Source organism: Rhinatrema bivittatum, chromosome 9 (assembly GCF_901001135.1).
Source record: "Rhinatrema bivittatum chromosome 9, aRhiBiv1.1, whole genome shotgun sequence".
NCBI lineage: Eukaryota > Metazoa > Chordata > Amphibia > Gymnophiona > Rhinatrematidae > Rhinatrema > Rhinatrema bivittatum.
This window is the reverse complement of record NC_042623.1, coordinates 42067880-42088223: the sequence shown is the minus strand read 5'-3', so window position 1 is coordinate 42088223 and position 20344 is coordinate 42067880. Positions and strand designations below refer to the sequence as shown.

The following is a 20344-nucleotide window of genomic DNA, read 5'->3' as shown; positions in this document are numbered from 1 at the left end:
GAGAAGAGATTTCTGTGGGGAAAACCATGATTCTGAGACCCGCCCCTTCCCCTGACATCATCGCAAACAGAGCCGGGCAGTTTGAAAGGCACCAAGCAAGCACCCCTTCGTGCAACCCTTTGTGTTATTTCATTAATATGCTCCTTGTTATACCTTTTGCTTAATTGTTAAGAACTTTGATTTTGATGGTTTTATTTTTGTAATCTCTTAGCCTCAGGTACAAAAATTTTAGATTGTAAGCCCTTTTAGGGGATAGTGAATTACCTATTGTACCTTATTGTAAACCGATGTGATATCTCTTTTTGAAATGAACATCGGTATATAAAAATCGTAAATAAATAAAAATAAAGTAAAAAAACTTGCTTGTAAAAACTTGTAAATACTTGAAAACACTTGTTAAAGTTCTGAAGAAAATCTGCATAGCAAAAAGAGCACAGCTGAGTGGAAGACTCTCCACCTCCATCAAGCGGGTGGGCTCTGGAATGATCTGTGGTACTACAGGAACGAAAATTAGCAGGTAAGAACCAATTTTCCTTTCCCTGGTCGTACCCAGATCATTCCAGACTCCTGGGATGTACCAAAGCCCCCTTGCTGGGGTGGGACCTGGAGAGTCCCGCTCACAAAACACTCTCGCCGAAAGAATGAGTTTCCGGATCCTGGACGTCTAGGCGATAATGTCTCAAAAAAAATATGCAGAGACTTCCATGTAGCCGCCCGACAAATCTCTTGTGGCGACACCAACTGAGCCTCCGCTCACGAGGCCGCTTGCGATCGAGTAAACCGTCCAGCAACTGGCGGCCTTAAGAATATAGGCTGACCCAATAGCCTTCTTGATCCACCTCGCAATGGTAGTTTTGGAAGCCTGGAGCCCTTTCTTTGTGCCGCTTCACAAAACAAATAGGTGATCAGATCTCCGAAATGCATTGGTCACCTCCAGTTATCTCAGTAAGGCCCTCAGAATGTCCAAATGCCTGAATTCTCTCGCATGAGGATAAGAAGCATCCAAATTAGGAAAAGCTGGAAGTTTGACTGTCTGATTAACATGAAAAGTTGAGACCACCTTGGGAAGGAAAGATGGAACCATCCGTAAGGACACCCCCGAATCCAAAATCTGTAGGAATGGGTCCCTACAAGATAAAGCCTGCAACTCGGATATTCTCCGCGCTTAACAAATGGCTACCAGGAAAACAACCTTCAAGGTCAAATCCTTAAGTCACCCTACGAAGAGGCTCAAAAGGAGGTTCACACAAAGCTCGAAGGACCAGATTAAGATTCCAAAATGGACAGACCTTCCGTACCTGAGGATGTAAATTCTTGACCCCTTGAAGAAACCATACAACATCAGGATGACAGGAAAAAGTTCTTCAGTCAATCGTCCCTCGTAAAGAAGTCAGAGCTGCTACCTGAACTCGGAGATAGTTAAATGCCAAGCCTTTGCCCAAGCCATCTTGCAGGAAGGATAAAATCTGAGACACTGAAGCCCGCAAAGCCTCCATACCTTTGGCCTCACACTAAGCCTCAAAAACCTTCCAGACTCTGACGTAAGACAACGAAGTATACATGCGTCTCGCATGCAGAAGGGTAATAATAACTGGCTCTGGGTACCCCCCTGCACCTTAAATGTCGCCTCTCAAAAGCCAAGCCTCTAGACAGAAGCGATCTGCCTGATTGAAAAATATGGGACCTTGATGGAGCAGATGAGAAAGGTGACTGAATCGTATTGGACCATCCATGACCAAGTTGACAAGATCCGCAAACAGGCGATGTGGCCACTCTGGAGCCAACAATATGACATCCCCCGGGTGTGTCTCTATTCTGTGCAAAACCTTGCCCACCAGAGGCCATGGAGGAAACATGTAAAGTAGAACTCCCTGAGGCCAAGGAATCACTAGAGCGTCGACTCCCTCAGCTCCGTAGTCTCGTCTGCAGCTTTTGCATTGTGGCGAGACACCATCAGATCTACATGTGGACAACCCCACTTCTCGCAAATGAGCTGCATCGCCAAATCTGACAGTTCCCATTCTCCCGGATCTAAAAGAAAATCTGCAATATGAGAGGCCACTTTCTGGGTCAAGTGTGCCTCCATCCAGATCATTAACTCCTGAGCCTCTTGAGCTACCATCCGGCTCTTGGTACCGCCTTTTCGATTGATATAAGCCATAGTCGTCGCATTGTCCGACAGAATTCTGACTGAATGACCTTGGACCATCGATAGAAAGGCCAGCAATGCTAATCGCACCGCCCTGGTCTCCAAGCAGTTGATAAACCAGGAGCGCTCTTCTGGCGACCATATACCCTGAGCCGACTGAAGCTGGCAAACTGCCCCCCAACCAGACTAGTATTGGTAGTAATAACGATCCAATCTGGTACCTCTAGAGCGACCGACCCCCCCCCCCCCCCCCCCCAAAGAAGGTGAGACATCTGGAGCCACCAAGAGAGGCTCTCCCTCGTAGGAACATCCAGCGATACTGGCTGATGAAAAAGCTCCAACAGCAGATTCCATTGTGCCAACAAAACTTTCTGTAATGGTCTCATATGCGCAAAAGCCCAGGGAACCAACTCAAGGGTGGAAGCCATGGATCCCAAGCTCTGGGCACCCGCAATGCCAATAGACAAGTGGATCTGTTACTGAAATTTGTTCGTTCTCTCATCTGTCAAGAACACCTTGCCCACACTCGTGTTGAACCGGGCTCCCAGATACTCGAGATGACTCTTAGTGAAATTCACCACCCAGCCCAGTGACTGAAGGAGTTGAATGACCTTCCTGACCGTTGAGTGACAACTGGCCTTCGACTTTGCCCTGATTATCCGTTCCTCAAGATAAGCATGTACCAGAATTCCCTCGCACTGTAAGGCCGCAGCCATTACTACCATGATCTTGGTGAAGGTCTGCGGCGCCGTGGCTAGGTCGAAAGGAAGGGCCTGAAACTGGAAATGCTGACCGAAAACCATGAACCTCAGATAACGCTGGTGATACCGATGAATGGGGATATGAACATACGCCTCTATTAGATCCAAGGAAGCTAGGAATTCCTGAATGCGAATTGCCCCAACCACCGACCATGCGAAATCTCGGGACTTTCAGCGCTGCATTTACTCTTTTAGGTCCAGAATAGGCCGAAAAGTGCCCTCCTTTTTGGGAACCACGAAATAAATGGAATACTGCCCGGTGCCCCGTTATTCCAGGGGAACCTGCACCACAGCTCCTAAACCCCGCAACCTGTCCAAGATCTCCCGAACTGCGCGTTGCTTTGCCAACGAAGACCAAGGGGAGACCAAGGGGAGACCAAAAAGAGGTCGCGGGCGGGATGAGCAAATTCTAAAGTGTAACAGTCTCTTATGATCGAGAGGACCCACTGATCCTGAGTGAGACTGGTCCACTCCTCGTAGAATGGGCTTAGACGCCTGCCCCACCCCCAAGAAGGGAACAGTGGAGTGGGCCAGTCTCACCTCATTGGAAGGATTTTGCCCCCAGACCGCCACCTCCGGTGGGGGCTCTAAAGAGCCTCTAAGCTCTCCGAAAAGACTGCGCCCAGGACTGACCACGGCCCGCAAACTGCCTCTGCGGAGCTGTTGCTCCCCTCGCATATCGAGGCCTTCTGCCTTCATGGAAACAGGCCTGAGACTGAAAGGACTGTCTAGACTTAGGCCTATCCTCTGGCAACTTATGGACCTTGTTGACCCCTGTCTTACCAACTGCTCAAGGTCCTTAAACGGCAGGGAACTCAACTGAGATTTGGACGAAACATCCGCTGACCAGTGCCGCAACCACAATAATCTCCTGGCTGACACCGCAGAAGCCATAAGCCATGAAGAGGCCTGCACTAAGTCATACAATGCGTCAGCTACGTATGCCACTGAAGCCTCCAAGCGCTACGCAAGACCAGCTTGGTCCCCTTGCAGCTGTTGCACCCAATGCAAGCATGCCCGCTGCATGAAGCTGGAGCAAATAGCTGCCCGAAGGCTCAAAGCAGAAACCTCAAAGATCCACTTGAGGTGAATCTCCAGCTTACGGCCTTGGACATCCTTTAAAACCACAACCACAGCCCCCGGAATAGTCGTCTTCAGCCGATGCCGCAGCGTCCACCTTCGGCATAGTGAAGAGCTCTAACATCTGCTCGGGTAAGGGTAGAGCTTTGACATAGCCCGGCCCACCCGTAATCCCGCGTCCAGAGAACTCCTGGTCCACCATCCTCTACACGGACTAATGGTAAGGAAAGGCCGAGGGAGGACCACGAGTCCCATCTAGAACCAGGTCCGCCCCATCTAGGTCTGAATCCAACTGAGGAAGCTTCAAACTGAGCCCCTCGAGGACCAGCAGAATTAAGGGGGCCAATTCCTCCAGACGAAACAAATGAAGAGTCTTGTGATCATCCCCAGACACTGGCATATCAGCCACATTGTCCCCCGGATCTGTATCGGCAGCATCCAAGTTTGCAACATCTGGGTCGTCCACCCCACGATTAGGGGCTGGAACCCCCTTCAAGGGGAGCCTTGTATCCACAGGAGTCTCTGAGGGCCCCCCGGAACCCCCCATCTCCCTATCTGACTGCGGTGGCCCCAGTAAATGCTGCACCCCAGGGACCAAAGTATCTCGTGACCGAACAGAGCCAGACCCAACCACCTGAACGGCTGGGGAGGGAGGATGAGGGGCCATTTCCTCCAGCTGAAGATCTGGCTCTTGCTGCTGGGCCAAAAAAGCATGGTGGAGCAGTAAAATTAATTCCGGGGAGAAACCGTGGGGAGCAGACCCTGTAGGCCCAGTGCTCCCCCCCCCCCCCCCCCCGACTGAGCTAAATCCACTGACAGTGCGTCATCCAGGCTCACCTGCCTCCCTACAGGGCCTGGGTGCACTGGAGAAATCCACGGGGGGAGTCCTCCAGCCCCCCCCCCCAAAGCGCTGCCAAGTCTGCCGGGGAACCTAAAATGGCTGTCGTTCCCGCGCTGGCCGAGGCCGAAGGCCCGACACGGGAAACCCCATCCCCGACAGCAACCATATGGCCGGCGAAAGGACGCCCAACACACTGGTGTTTCGCGGGGGGAGGGGAAGAGAAGGCCCTTTACCACCCAAAACACACACCGAGCATAGAGAGATGGCTGAGGCGGGCAGGAACCGTGCCACACATGCAGCAGGCCTGCACGTGAACCATAGCATGCGCTTAACCACGGAGCCCAGCGAGACCGTCCCCTGAAAAAAGCCGCCCGTAGAGCCCGGGAGAGACTTACTGCCCGAGGGGAGCTGTCCAGCTTCAGCTCAGCCTGAAAACTAGGAGAGAGAGCCCTAAAAACAAAAAGCAGCTGCCCCGAGCTGAAAAGTCACCTAGGTGGCCTCGTGAAGGGAGGGATCTGGACCACCAGATTTGCAAAAAATTACCAGAAACTGCAGGTGAATGCACCAGCCACCATCTGCTGGAGACAGAGAAATACTGGGGAACTGCAGGTGGCACCGGTGCTTATCAAGCAGTGTCAGTTAAACTTTCTCTGTCTCCATCTGCTGGCATGGATGCATAAACCCAGGAGTCTGGAATGATCCGGGTATGTAAAGGGAACAGCTGTCACTCTCTCACACACACACACATACAGGCTTCTCTTACACCTACACCGGCTCTCTCTCTCTCTCTCTCTCTCTCTCATACATATTCATTCTGGCTCTCTCATTCACAAACATCTATACCAGCTTCTCTCTCAAGCATGCCACCTCTGCATCTCCTGTACCACAGGAGAAGCCCAGGAGATGGGCTTGTACGTACATATTAGAAAAATGTAAGGACCTAAGTTAAGTGCTTATTTTCAGCCAAATTTAGGAACAGAAGTATTTTTTTCAGCTGAGAATTCACCTAAATGTAAGCCTGCTATTCATTTGTCTAGACTAGGTGCCTAAGGTAGGTGCTCAGTGCTGAAAATCAGTGCCAAGCTCCTAATTGTTTTTCTATGCCTTAACTTTGTCCCTGTAGTCACCCATCTTTTAGGAGCCTAAATTTATGCACTCAGCCCTAGTAAATTTTCAGAAGGACCAATATAAGACCCTAACTCCCAAAGTTAAGGACCTAAATGCTTTATAAATTGACTTCTACATATTTCAGTGCACCAACATAGTAACCATGCTACTGTGTATTATTTTAAGAAAGCAAGATGGCTCCATTATTAAAGCATCGCTTAGGTGGTGATAAAGTGAAGCAGTTTATCTTTTGCTCTGAGAAAATAGCCAACAAAGGCTCAGGATACATGTCGGCTTTCTGTCCCTAACCAGCCTACCCTACTGTGTGGCATTGGCCCCAGTGTATACTGTTCTGTTGGTTTGAGATGTTGCTGAGTGTAAGAAAGCGATCTGGAGCAAACCAAGGTGCAGAGAGTCTCAGGCTTTGGACTACTCACGCTAAACTAGTTTGTTTTATTTTCTGGGCAAAAAGATAAGATTCTTGGCTCTTAAAGATCCGACTGTGTCTAACTGGCTTGCTTTGCACATTGCCGATTTTAGATCCTAGCAATCAACCTCCAGCTGAAGAAGGAGAAGGAAGAGGCCGATGCTCGCATGCGCCAGGCCGCCCGGAGCTCTGAGCAGTCTGCAGGAGGGGGAGGAAGTGGGAGCAAAAGCTGGCCAGAAGAGGACTTGCAGCTGCTGATCAAAGCTGTGAATCTCTTCCCTGCTGGAACCAATGCAAGGTAGGATTCCATCCAACAGACATCCTTCACTTATTTTTGTCTTTCCTAAATAAGTTTTGGTAGACATGAACATTGATTCAGGATTTTTTTTTCTTGTTTGTTTAATAATAATTGATATACTACCACACCACTGTGGCATCTGAGCGGTTTACAAATTCTCCCATTTCTCCATTCAAACCTCCCATACATCCTACTCCAACCCCCCCCCAATCAAAAATCAACAACTTGAATAATAAATGACAATTAAAACCCTCAAATTTTTTATTAAAAAAAAACCAGGCTTAATAAGTTTCCTAAACTTCTCATAGTTCTGTTTCAACTGAACTTACAAAGGGAGAGCATTTGATTATTAGAAATGTAGATAGCAGGGTGGCTGGTGGACGTGAGGACCGCCTGGTAACTTGCCTGCCTGGTGCGAAGGTGGCAGACCTCACGCGTCACCTAGATAGTATTATAGACAGTGCTGGGGAGGAGCCGGCTGTCATGGTACATGTGGGCACCAACGACGTAGGAAAATGTGGGAGATAGGTTCTGGAAGCCAAATTTAGGCTCTTAGGTAGAAAGCTGAAATCCAGAACCTCCAGGGTGGTATTCTCTGAAATGCTTCCTGTTCCATGTGCAAGTCCCCCCAGAGGCAGGCAGAGCTCTAGAGTTTCAATGCGTGGATGAGACAATGGTGCAGGGAAGAGGGATTCAGCTTTGTAAGGAACTGGGGAAACTTTTTGGGAAAGGGGAGACTTTTCCGAAAGGATGGGCTCCACCTTAACCAGAGTGGAACCAAGCTGCTGGCACTAACTTTCAAAAAAGAGATAGAGCAGCTTTTAAACTAGAACAAGGGGGAAAGCCGACAGTCACTCAGCAGTGCATGGTTCGGAGAAATGTATCCTTGAAGGATACTAATGAAACAGGAGAGTTAGGGCATCCCAACAGAGAGGTTCCATTAAAAGCAAACATAGTTCATATGCCTATATGTAAAAAAATCACCAAAGCTAATGATTTCTGAATTATCCCAAACAACTGAAAAGCAGGTTGTTAAAACAAGCAAAAACCTCACTTTGAAATGTCTGTATGCCAATGCCAGACGTCTAAGTAGTAAGATGGGAGAGTTAGAGTGTATAGCAGCAAATGATGAGATTGACATAATTGGCATCACAGAGACTTGGTGGAAGGAGGATAACCAATGGGACAGTGCTATATCAGGGTACAAATTATATCGCAATGATAGGGAGGATCAACTTGGTGAGGGTGTGGCACTTTATGTCCGGGAGGGTATAGAGTCCAACAGGATAAAGATCATACAAGAGAGTAAATGCTCAGTAGAATCTATATGGGTAGAAATCCCATGTGTGTTGGGTAAGAGTATTGATAGGAGTATACTACCGTCCACCTGGACAAAATGGTCAGACAGATGATGAAATTCTAAGAGAAATCAGGGAAGCAAACCAATTTGGCAGTGCAATAATAATGGGAGATTTCAGTTACCCCAGTATTGACTGGGTAAATGTAACATCAGGACTTGCTAGAGACATAAAGTTCCTGGATGTAATAAATGATTGCTTCATGGAGCAATTGGTTCAGGAACCAACAAGAGAGGGAGCTATTTTAGATTTAATTCTTAGTGGAACGCAAGATTTGGTGAGAGAAGTAACGGTGGTGGGGCCACTTGGCAACAGTGATCATAACAAGATCAAATTTAAACTAATAACTGGAAGGGGGACAATAAGTAAATCTGCAGCTCTAACACTACATTTTAAAAAGGGAAACTTTGATAAAATGAGGAAAATAGTTAGAACAAAACTGAAAGGTGCAGCTGCAAAGGTTAAGTGTTCAACAGGCTTGGACATTGTTTAAAAATACAATCCTAGAGGCGCAGTCCATATGTATTCCACGCATTAAGAAAGGTGGAAGGAAGGCAAAACGATTACCATCATGGTTAAAAGGTGAGGTGAAAGAGGCTATTTTAGCCAAAAAAAATCCTTCAAAAATTGGAAGAAGGATCCATCTGAAGAAAATAGGATAAAACATAAGCATTGTCAAGGTAAGTGTAAAACATTGATAAGGCAGGCGAAGAGAGAATTTGAAATGAAGTTGGCCATAGAGGCAAAAACTCATAATAAAAACTTTTTTAAATATATCCAAAGCAAGAAACATGTGAGGGAGTTGGTTGGACCATTAGATGACAGATGGGTTAAAGGGGCTCTTAGGGAAGATAAGGCCATTGCAGAAAGACTAAATGAATTCTTTGCCCCCGTGTTTACTAATGAGGATGTTGGGGAGATACCAGTTCCGGAGATGGTTTTCAGGGGTGATGAGTCAGACAAACTGAACAAAATCACTGTCAACCTGGAAGATGTAGTAGGCCAGATTGACAAACTAAAGAGTAGCAAATCACCTGGACCGGATGGTATGCATCCTAGGGTTCTGAAGGAACTCAAAAATGAAATTTCTGATCTATTAGTTAAAATTTGTAACCTATCACTAAAATCATCCATTATACCTGAAGACTGGCGGGTGGCCAATGTAACCCTAATATTTAAAAAAAGGCTCCAGGGTCGATCTGGGTAACTATAGACCAGTGAGCCTGACTTCAGTGCTGGGAAAAATAGTGGAAACTATTCTCATGATCAAAATCGTAGAGCATATAGAAAGACATGATTTAATGGGACACAGTCAAAATGGATTTACCCAAGGGAAGTCTTGCTTAACAAATCTGCATCATTTTTTTGAAGGGGTTAATAAACATGTGGATAAAGGTGAACCGGTAGATGTAGTATATTTGGATTTTCAGAAGGCGTTTGACAAAGTCCCTCATGAGAGGCTTCTACGAAAACTAAAAAGTCATGGGACACGAGGCGATGTCCTTTCATGGATTACAAACTGGTTAAAAGACAGGAAACAGAGAGTAGGATTAAATGGTCAATTTTCTCAGTGGAAAAGGGTAAATAGTGGAGTGCCTCGGGGATCTGTACTTGGACCGGTGCTTTTCAATATATATATATAAAATATATAAATGATCTGGAAAGGAATACAACGAGTGAGGTTATCAAATTTGCGGATGATACAAAACTATTCAGAGTAGTTAAGTCACAAGCAGACTGTGATACTTTACAGGAGGACCTTGCAAGACTGGAAGATTGGGCATCCAAATGGCAGATGAAATTTAATGTGGACAAGTGCAAGGTGATGCATATAGGGAAAAATAACCTTTGCTGTAGTTACATGATGTTAGGTTCCATATTAGGAACTACCACCCAGGAAAAAGATCTAGGCATCATAGTGGATAATACTTTAAAATCGTCGGCTCAATGTGCTGCAGCAGTCAAAAAAGCAAATAGAATGTTAAGAATTATTAGGAAGGGAATGGTTAATAGAACGGAAAATGTCATAATGCCTCTGTATCACTCCATGGTGAGACCGCACCTTGAATACTGTGTACAATTCTGGTTGCCGCATCTCAAAGATATAGTTGCGATGGAGAAGGTACAGAGAAGGGCAACCAAAATGATAAAGGGGATGGAACAGCTCCCCTATGAGGAAAGGCTGAAGAGGTTAGGGCTGTTCAGCTTGGAGAAGAGACGGCTGAGGGGGGATATGATAGAGGTCTTTAAGATCATGAGAGGTCTTGAACGAGTAGATGTGACTCGGTTATTTACATTTTCGAATAATAGAAGGACTAGGGGGCATTCCATGAAGTTAGCAAGTAGCACATTTAAGACTAATCGGAGAAAATTCTTTTTCACTCAACACACAATAAAGCTCTGGAATTTGTTGCCAGAGGATGTGGTTAGTGCAGTTAGTGTAGCTGGGTTCAAAAAAGGTTTGGATAAGTTCTTGGAGGAGAAGTCCATTAATGGCTATTAATCAATTATACTTAGGGAATAGCCACTGCTATTAATTGCATCAGTAGCATGGGTTCTTTTTAGTGTTTGGGTAATTGCCAGGTTCTTGTGGCCTGGTTTTGGCCTCTGTTGGAAACAGGATGCTGGGCTTGATGAACCCTTGGTCTGACCCAGCATGGCATTTTTTTATGTTCTTATTCCACAACAAATCCCTTTGAAAACATAAGATGGATTGTATTATAGGGAGCTCCCATTGGGAAGATGAAAAGCTTGTGCACCCAGGTGACTGAAGAAGGTTTTGTGCTGCTCCTGAATGCAGTAATTTGATGTTAGCAGATGCCGAGGAATATTGCTAAGGGGTCTTGCTGATGTCACTGAGTGCTCTATTGGTAGCACAAAATGAATACTCCTCAGGGTAATCAGATCCCTATCAACATAGATTTGACCAGTTAGTTGTGGGGGGAGGCGTGGTATTTTCACTTGGATGGACAAGAAGTTTGAGTCCTTGGTCCTTTACGAGCATGATGGAGGCAGAGAACTAAAATCTCTGAGACACTGCTACATAACCAAGAGTGCTACCTGCAGTCTCTCTGTATTTCTCTGTCTCCAGCAGATGATAGAGGGGCAAGCCTGCAGTTGAGAGAAAAAAAAAAGAAGGGACAGAAGAAGAAAAGTTAGAAGACTCTCTCTAAGGTGTTAGGTACCTTCATGGGTCATCCCTCAGGTTGAGCTGGACCAGTGAAGGGTTGTTAATCCCTGGGCAGCTTGACCCACAGCAGATCCAGGGGTCTAACAGCCAGGAGTTCTGGTTCCCACTTATCCCCTGAAGGCTGCTTCTCAGAGCTGTTGCCAGCAGGAGGGAAGTATTCCTTTTTTTGCTTGATTTTCTTCCTTTCTTGTGGCTGCTGTTTCATTAAAGCGTCACATTTTTCTTTTACCAGCATCCGCTCTGTCTGTTTCTGGTTTGATTATTGTGGCAGGCTCGGGCTGGGGCAGGGAGCAGTGTAGCTTCTCTGTTCGCAGATTCAGGCTGTTCGGGGAGCCGGAGGCTGCATTGGGCAGTATTCCCCTCCTCTCCCATGCGCCGTGATTGCGCAGTTTCTTTTCCTCTGCAGCAGGCCTGGCCGCATGAAGACAAGATGGTGCCGATAGCGGTTTCCCAGTGTGGGAAAGCTTTGGGCTGCTCAGGGAGCTGGAGGCTGCATTGGGCAGTGTTCCCTTCCTCTCCCACGTGCCACAATCACGTGGCTTCTGTTCCTCTACAGCAGGCCCGGCCATGTGGAGACAAGATGGCGCCAACAGTGATTTCCCAGCGCGGGAAAGGTTGTTGGGCTGGCGAACCTGTCTTAGGGACAGTTGAATGTAGCGGCGCTATGCCCCGATTCGAATCTGGAGGAGAGGGCCCCTCAGGGGAGAATGAGGCTGATAAGACCTTGGGAAGTCGTGGCTCTCCTATCAGGATCAATATTGGGAGCCTAACAGCCTGTCAGGCAGGAGAAGGGCTACAGCTTGGAAGGTGATGGACTCCTGGGAGCCCAGGGACTGCCCTACCCCATTGTCTCCGGCGATCCCGTTGGGTGGGGGGAGAGGAAATGTGAGTTCTGGGCCGGACAAGGGAGAATTTTCCTCAGAATTTGTCTTGCTTATGTATAAGGTCTTTTTAACCAGGAAAAGCACTGGCTATAAAAGGCATTTTAGTCAGCCGTCTCAGCCTGCTGCAAAGAGGCTGAGGGATTCCTTGGCCAGGGAGTCAGGGGTCCTTCTGGACCATCCTGAGGAGCTTGGCGCTCGGATGATTCGGGCCTGGATTACCCGGAAGATGGTCTTGGGGTTGTTCGGGGGGGTGGATCAGGATGACCCAGCACATCTGATGGCTGATGTCGATCAGAACGGTGTTAAGGACATGGCTGATCTGGAAGAGGTCCTGATAACTGAGGGAGATGATCCGCTGGTGGTTCATCTGTCCCATAAGGAGGTGTTGAGGCCCCTTATTTCCCGTATTCAGAAGGAACTGGATATTAACTTGGTCCAGGAGGAGTCAGGTAATGAAGGGATGGATCCGGTGTTGGTTGGACTCCGGAGCCCACCAAAAGCCTTTCCTCTCCCTAAGAGGATCAAGAAGCTGATGAACCGGAAATAGGACTTCCTGGAGGTGAGCTATAGCAAAGTAGTATTCCCTCACGGAGGGTATCCTGTAGCTGCTGGTATTGTCAAAGGTGGATGCTTCAGTCGACTGTTATTAAAAGGATGACCATTCTTGTTGCAGGTTCGGCGGTGTTAAAGGATGCGCAAGACCTTAAGCTAGAGATTTATGTGGAGAGGATGTTTGAAGTCTCGGCACTGAGCCTGCAAGCAGCAGTCTGTGGAAGTCTGATGCAGAGGGGCTTGTTTACGCTGGGACCAGAAGTCTCAGGAGGAGTCTTCAGCAGACGCTGGTGTTAAGACAGGCAGCTCACGTGGAGGCCAGGATTGCATATGTGGCTGATGTGCTTTATGACTTGATCTGGACTTTGCCAGGAATAGGGTCACGGCACTCTCGGCATGATATCTGCTGTGGTTGCAGAATTGGTCAGCTGATATGTGGTCCAAATTTCAGCTCTGTAATCTTCCCTTTAAAGGAAGAAAGATTTTTCGGGGAGGACCTGAAACAATTGATGAAGTTTTGGGGTAGTCTAAAGGGAATAAGCTGCTGAAGGATTAGAAGACAGTCAGGGAGTCTCTTCTGCCTCTTTCTAGGTTTCGGGAGGTGCAGCGTTTTTTTGTCCCAATAAAGGTTCTGCCCTGTCTTCAAGGCAGAACCAGGGGTTCGATGGGCACCTCAAAAGGACTGTTGCCTGTAGACTTCCCACAGAGGGCTCTGGCCAGAGGGCTGGCAGTGGTAAGGCTTCACAATGAATCCACGCTGTTCCAATCTCTTGAGATGGTGGTAGAAGGCTGGGTATCATAGTTTTACAAAGAGTGGACCCAGGATTACCTTGACCCATTGGGTCCTAGAGGTAATAAGGAACGGCTACGCTTTAGAATTTTTTCGTCCCATCACGGAAGCTTACATGGTGTCTCATTGCAGTGTCCGAGGCAAGCAAGCGGCGATTTGGGACACATTGTGTTGCCTTCAGTTGCTGGCATGATAGTATCGATGGCGGCCAGGGAGCACGGTCACAGGAGGTACTCTATTTACTGTGTCGTGCCAAAAAAGGTAGAAACCTTTCATCCTATCTTTGATCTGCAAAAGGTGAAATGTGATATTGCGAGTTCACAGTTTTTTTTGTATAGAAAAGTTGTGGACGGTGATAGCGGCAGTTCGTCACACGGAGTTTTTCTGGCCTTGACAGAAGCCTTATCTGCACATACCCATTTGGGAAGAACATCAAAAGTTTCTTCGTGTTATGGTTCTGGGGTAACATTTCCAGTCTCAGGCCCTCCCATTTGTTTTGGCGACTGCACCTCGCACATTCACAAAGATGATGGTGGTGGTGGTGGCAGCGTTCTGTGCAGGGAGGGGATCCTAGTTCATACTTATCTGGATGACTAGCTTATCTGAGGGAATTCGGAGGAGGTATGTTGGCAGTCTGTGCGCACAATGATGGATATGTTGCAGTCCTTGAGCTGGGTGGTGAATTTGGTGAAGAGTCACCTGAGCCCTACCCAGATGCTGGAATACTTGGGGGCGAAGTTCAGTACTCAGCTCGGCAGAGTGTTTGTCATCTTGGAGAGGATTCGGAAGTTACAATCCCAGGTGGTGCGGATTTTGCGGATGCCAGTGCCCAGGGTTTGGGATTATCTTCATGTCCTGGGTTCAATGGCATCTATGTTGAATTTAGTGCCATGGGCTTTTGCCCACATGCGCCCTCTACAGGGAGCATTGCTGTCATGCTGGAATCCGTTGTTGGAGGAGTTTCATTGGCCTTTACCGCTGCAGAGTACTTCAGATCCAGTCTCTCGTGGTGGCTGTGTCGGCCCAATTTGGAGAGAGAAATTTGGGGGGGGGGGGCAGTCTGGCAAGAATGGACGGCACAAGGACTGTGGTCGCCAGTAGCAGCATCCTGGTCTATCAATTGCTTGGAAACGAGAGCAGTGTGCAGGGCATTGGTGGAATTCCTTCCACAAGTCTGAGGTCAAATGGTCAGGGGTGTTTTCGGACAATGCGACAACGGCAGCTTATATCAATCAGCAAGGGGAAACAAAGAGTTGCGTGGTTACCCAAGAAGCCCAGGAACCTTTTGCCTAGGCGGAGCAATATTTGCAGGGAATAGCTGCTTCACATGTTGCAGGAGTGAACATTGTGCAAGCGGACTATCTCAGCAAGCAACAGTTGGACCCAGGAGAATGGGAGCTGTCGAAGGAGGCCTTTGGCCTTGGGCAGTCCCCATCTGGATCTGAGGCATCAAGGAGCAACGCCAAGGCCGCAAGTTTCTTCAGCCGCAAACAATAGGTCTGAGCTGAGGGCATAGACGCTCGGATTCTTCCATGGCCGACAGGGATTCTGGTGTACGTGTTCCCTCTGTGGCCGTTAATAGGTCAAATATTAAGGCGCATTGAGACTCATCTGGGCCAGGTGGTACTGGTGGCGCCGGAATGGTTGCGTCATCTGTGGTTCGCAGATCTGAGTCAGCATGCAATAAACAGATCCCTGAGATTGGCTCATTTGCAGGGGCTGTTAAGGCAAATTCCTATTTTCTCAGGTCGGGCGGATTACTTTTGTCTCGCGGCTTGGTTTTTGAGAGCAGGCACTTGCAACAAAAAGGATACTCTGAGCCCATGATTTTCAAGGGATTAGTTTACAATTCCTTGCGGGTTTAGGTGGCGGCCTTGGGGTGTCTCAGAGGTAGACTCCAGGGAAAAGGTCGTTTGCCTCACATCTGGATGTTATGAGGTTTTTTTGAAGGGGGTCAAGGATCTACGGCCACAGATGCACAGATTGGGTCCAGCATGGAGTTTAAACTTGGTCTTGTCAGTGCTTTGTGGGCCTCAATTTGAGCCGTTGAGAAAGGCGTCATTAAAGGACCTCATGCTGAAGGTGGTATTTTTGGTAGCAATTTGTCCAAAATATGGCACTGTGTTCATTCAGAAGGATCTCTGAGCTGCAGGCTTTGTCCTGTAGGGAACCATTTCTGAAGATTTCGGATGAGGGGGCGTCTTTGTGCATGGTACCCTCATTCCTACCTACAGTGTATCTTCGTTTCACCTGAATCAGACTGTGGAGCTCCTGCCTTTCTAATTGGTCTGCTGAGTTGCTTGGATGTGTGTCAGGTACTGTTGCGTTATCTAAAAGTCACCAACGGTTTTTGGTGGTTGACTCGTTTGTTTGTATTGGTTGGAGTGCCAGAAAAGGATGCAAGGCCTCCAAGGGCATGATATTGCATTGGCTGAAGGAAGCTATTGCTTCGGCCTACCTTTGTAAGGGGAGAAGAATTTCAGAGGGGATACATGCGAACTCTACTAGAGCGCAGGCAGGGTCTTAGGCCGAGTGTCAGTTAATGTCGCCGCAGGAGATTTGTAGAGCGATGACGTGGTCTTCTCTTCACACTTCATCTTGCCATTACCGTTTAGATGTTCAGGCTCCAGGAGAGCTGACCCTTGGCAAAAGTGTGTTGAAAAGGGATGTTTTGCTGGCCTACACAGTGTAGATGTGCTTTGGTACATCCCACTTATCTGGATTGATCTGGGGTATGAACAAGAAAGGAAAATTGGTTCTTACCTGCTAATTTTTGTTCCCAGCCCCTTAATTTTCTTAAGACCATTACAGCAAGTCTGTGTTCTGGCATGCTTACTGGGAAGAACTGTCAGGATGTATATATACAGAACCTAAAGAAGTTTGCTAGGTTGTGGTTAGCACCTTGGGTTGAGTTGTGGGTTTTTCTGTTTGGGGGGGCTCCAACCTTTGGGTTTGGCTTTCACCCTCATTTAGGGGGTTGTTATTACTCTCTAGTTGGCTTGGGTGCAGGTCAATAGTGAGGGACTGCAGGTGGCACTCTTGGTTATGTAGCAGTGCCTCAAAGTTTTTTTTAGCACTCTGCTTCCATCTGCTGGTAGGGATGCAAATCCCACTTGTCTAGACTGAACTGTGCTACTTCAGGAATGAAAATTAACAGGTAAGAACCAATTTTCCTATTTCACAAAATCTAATTGGTCCTTATCTTATTTATTTATTTATTTATTTATTAATTTCTATACCGGCTTTCACGACCAAAGGTTGCATCAAGTCGGTTTACATTTAACAAGTCGTGTAATAAACATAGAACTATGGTAAATGAACTGGTGCAGAAAATAATAGTTACAATGAACAAGGAAATTACCAACTGGGATAGAAGGAAAAAAGAGAAAAGGGACAGGAATATTTACATAGTAAAACGCATTTACAGTGAATATTTACATAGTATGCAATAAAGGATCTGTGTCAAGAGGATGTCAAGAGCTAAATGCAGTCAAGGACGGGGAGGGGTATGGGCTGGTGGGGTTTACACTAGGATAGAGGGAAGAGGGAGGTTAGGGGTGACAGATGGTGGTTGAAAGGGAACCTGGATCAATCTGAACTCTGGTAGGCTTTTTTGAAAAGCCAGGTTTTTAGTCTTTTCCTAAAAGTAGGTAGGCATGGTTCCTGGCGAAGCTCTGAAGGGATGCCCTCCCAGCTGCCCCCCCCCCCCCCCGTCCCTCTCCCTACACATCCTCTACCTACACATTCATGTGCTTCCAGCCATACACCCTAGAGGTGGCTGAGTGCACATGTTTCTGAAAAGCTTTGCGTTAAGATAAATTGATGAAAGGGACTTTACAAATTCACTTTGTTTTTCCCCCCAACTCTAGGTGGGAAGTCATTGCCAATTATATGAATTTGCACTCAACTTGTGGAATAAAGAGGTCTGCTAAGGATGTTATCAATAAAGCAAAGATTCTCCAAAAGCTGGGTAACTATAAGCCATCACTCAGTCTTAGACCTGTTCTGTCCAGAAAGGATGTTTACAAAATGTTTCTTTTCAGGCACTTACTGACATAAGCTTGGTCTTTTGTATACTGCTAATTCCCTGTACGTACCTGGATCAGTCCAGACAGTGGGTTATGTCCCCAATCCAGCAGATGGAGTCAGCCAAAGCTTCGAGGGGGCGTCACCATAAGTACTACTACCCCCTCTGCAGGAGTTCAGTATCTTCTGACTCCAGCAGATGCGAGTAGTAGAATCTGGGTTGCTCCAGATTGCCTGAAACCATTTCTTACAGTGATTACTTGTCTTCTCTGTTTTTCTCTCACTGTTTCTTTTGGATCAAGTTTGCTTTATTTAAAAAAAAAAAAAAAAAAAAAAAAAAAAGTTAAAGATGGTTCAATTTGGGACGGCGTGACTTCCCTCTGCGTTGTCTCTCACTCTCTTTCTCTCTCGGTGCTAGCTGTAACTTGTGAACCGGGGTAAGTGCATTCTTCTGTGTTTCTCTTTGCAGCTGATTTTGCTCGCGGCTGCTTCGGCTTCGCCGCGTTTTTCTCCCTCACCAGCAGCCATTTTGCCGGTTCCTCGTGGGCTGCGGAGGTGAGCGGGGAGATCTTCGTTGGCGGGTTGTGAGGCCAGGAGGGCCCCCCCGCAGCACCGTTCATCGGCGGGCAGTGCAGGCCGCTCGGGCCCCCCCCGCGACACCGTTCTTCATCGGCGGGCAGTGCAGGCCGCTCGGGCCCCCCCGCGGAACCGTTCTTCATCGGCGGGCAGTGCAGGCCGCTCGGGCCCCCCCGCGGCACCGTTCTTCATCGGCGGGCAGTGCAGGCCGCTCGGGCCCCCCCGCGCCGGCGTTTTTCCTTCGCGGCCCCCCCCCGAGGCATTTCGTTTATTTTGCCTGTCTCCTCCGTTGCCAGCAGTGCTCACGATGCCGCGGCCAGCACGTTGCTCGACCTGCGGTGAGCCGGGATCGCGGATTGCCCGTGAAGGGATCTGTGCCCGGTGCCTCCCCGGGGGGGGAGGGCCCATCGCAGTCCCTTAGCGAATTTTCGGTTTTGACAGGCATGCCCGGGCGGCGCGGGCCGGCCCCTCCCCCATTACTGGCGGGAACGGCGGCCATTTTACATGCCCAGCGCTCTGAGGGGACTCAGGCAGCGCTGGATGACAGGGACTCCCCCGAGGTTTCTCCACCGAATTGGCTGCCGGACAACAGCCTGACGGGCCAGGGTCCCACGGGGTCCCCCCCCTCCGGGGCTAGGCCGGGATTCTCCCCGGACTTTGTACTGTTAATGCACACTGCGTATTTGCAGGGCCTCGTCGCTGCCGCAGCACCGTCTCCAGCCAAGGTCCCGCGGCTCTCGCCTCCCTCTCAGGCCCCCCCCCGTCCCGGCGGGTGTGGGGGCCACCCTGCCTCCCGCCCGCACCTGGATTCCTGCGGGCTCCGAGGGAGCAGTGACAGGCCCGGCGTCTCCTGGGCCGGACCTGGGAGAAGGGGGCCAAGGGGATTCCACCACAGAGGGGGACGATCCGCACACGCTGCGTCTCTCCCAGGGGGAAGAGCTGGACGAACTTATTCCAAGTGGGTCTTGGATCCAGGAGTTGGATCTCGATCCGCCGCCGGACCCGCCCGCTCCAGTAGCGCCCGCCGTCGTCACGTCGGCCAAGAAGGGAGATCCGGTGCTGGCAGCCCTCCGGTCGAGGGCTCGGGCGTTTCCCATCCATGATTCCTTCCTGCAGCTTCTTACTAGGGAGTGGGACGCCCCGGAAGCTTCCCTTAAGGTCAGTCGGGCCATGGAGAAGCTGTATCCGCTACCAGAGGATTTCCTGGATCTCATCAAGGTTCCGAAAGTGGACTCCGCGGTGTCGGCGGTCACGAAGAGGACGACCATACCAGTGACGGGTGGCGCGGCCTTACGGGATACGCAGGATCACAAGTTGGAAGTCTTCCTCAAGCGGGTCTTCGAGGTCTCCGCAGAGGGCGAGTCTTCTCTGGGTGCAACAACTTCTCACCTCTCAGGTTCTGCCGGCCGAGGAGGCCGCCCAAGCGGATAGGCTGGAAGCTGCGGTGGCTTATGGGGCTGACGCCTCCTATGACCTGCTTCTATGACCTGCTTCGGGTCCTGGCCCGATCCATGGTCTCGGTAGTGGCGGCGCGTCGCCTTCTATGGCTTCGCAACTGGGCGACGGACACTTCCTCCAAGTCGAGCCTGGGTTCCCTGCCATTCAGGGGTAAGTTCCTGTTCGGAGAGGATTTGGACCAGATCATCAAGTCACTGGGGGAAAGCGCAGTCCATCGCCTGCCGGAGGACAGGTACAGGCCCTCCAGGGCGTTTTCGTCCTCCCGCACCAGATCCAGGGCGCAACGGTGCTATAGGAACTACAGACTGGCGGTCTCCAGGCCCTCTGCCCCCAGGTCGCAGCCCTGGTCCCGCTCCCTTCGCGGGTGTAGGCCTGTGCGTCCCGCCTCGGGAATGGGACAACCCTCTCCCACGTCCTCCCAATGATGTTCGGCTCGCCCACTCCACCGTCCCCCGGATTGGGGGACGGCTGGCATTCTTCTACAAGGAGTGGGCGCGGATCACCTCGGACCAGTGGGTCTTGGACACCATAGAACACGGCTACGCGTTGGAATTTGTCCGCGCTCCAAAGGGACGGTTCATCTTCTCCCCCTGCGGATCGGTCTCCAAGCGAAGGGAGGTGCAGTTGACACTGGACAGGCTTCGGGAGATTGGCGCCACTGCGCCCGTGCCCTCCAGAGAGGTGGGCTTGGGCCATTATTCCATCTACTTCGTGGTACCCAAGGGCGGCTCCTACCGGCCCACCCTGGACTTGAAGGAAGTCAACAAATCCCTCCGGGTGGTTCGGTTTCGGATGGAAACGCTGCGCTCGGTGATTGCGGCGGTGCATCGAGGGGAGTTCCTAGCCT

General features: G+C 49.3%; 1 protein-coding gene across 1 annotated transcript in view; it reads left to right on the top strand.

The window, feature by feature from the left end:
• Positions 1-20344, top strand: part of DNAJC2 (DnaJ heat shock protein family (Hsp40) member C2) — a 127509-nt gene that overhangs the window by 78068 nt on the left and 29097 nt on the right. The window contains 2 exon segments of the mRNA XM_029615459.1: positions 6479-6663; positions 17307-17407. Coding sequence (XP_029471319.1) covers positions 6479-6663; positions 17307-17407 — 286 coding nt within the window.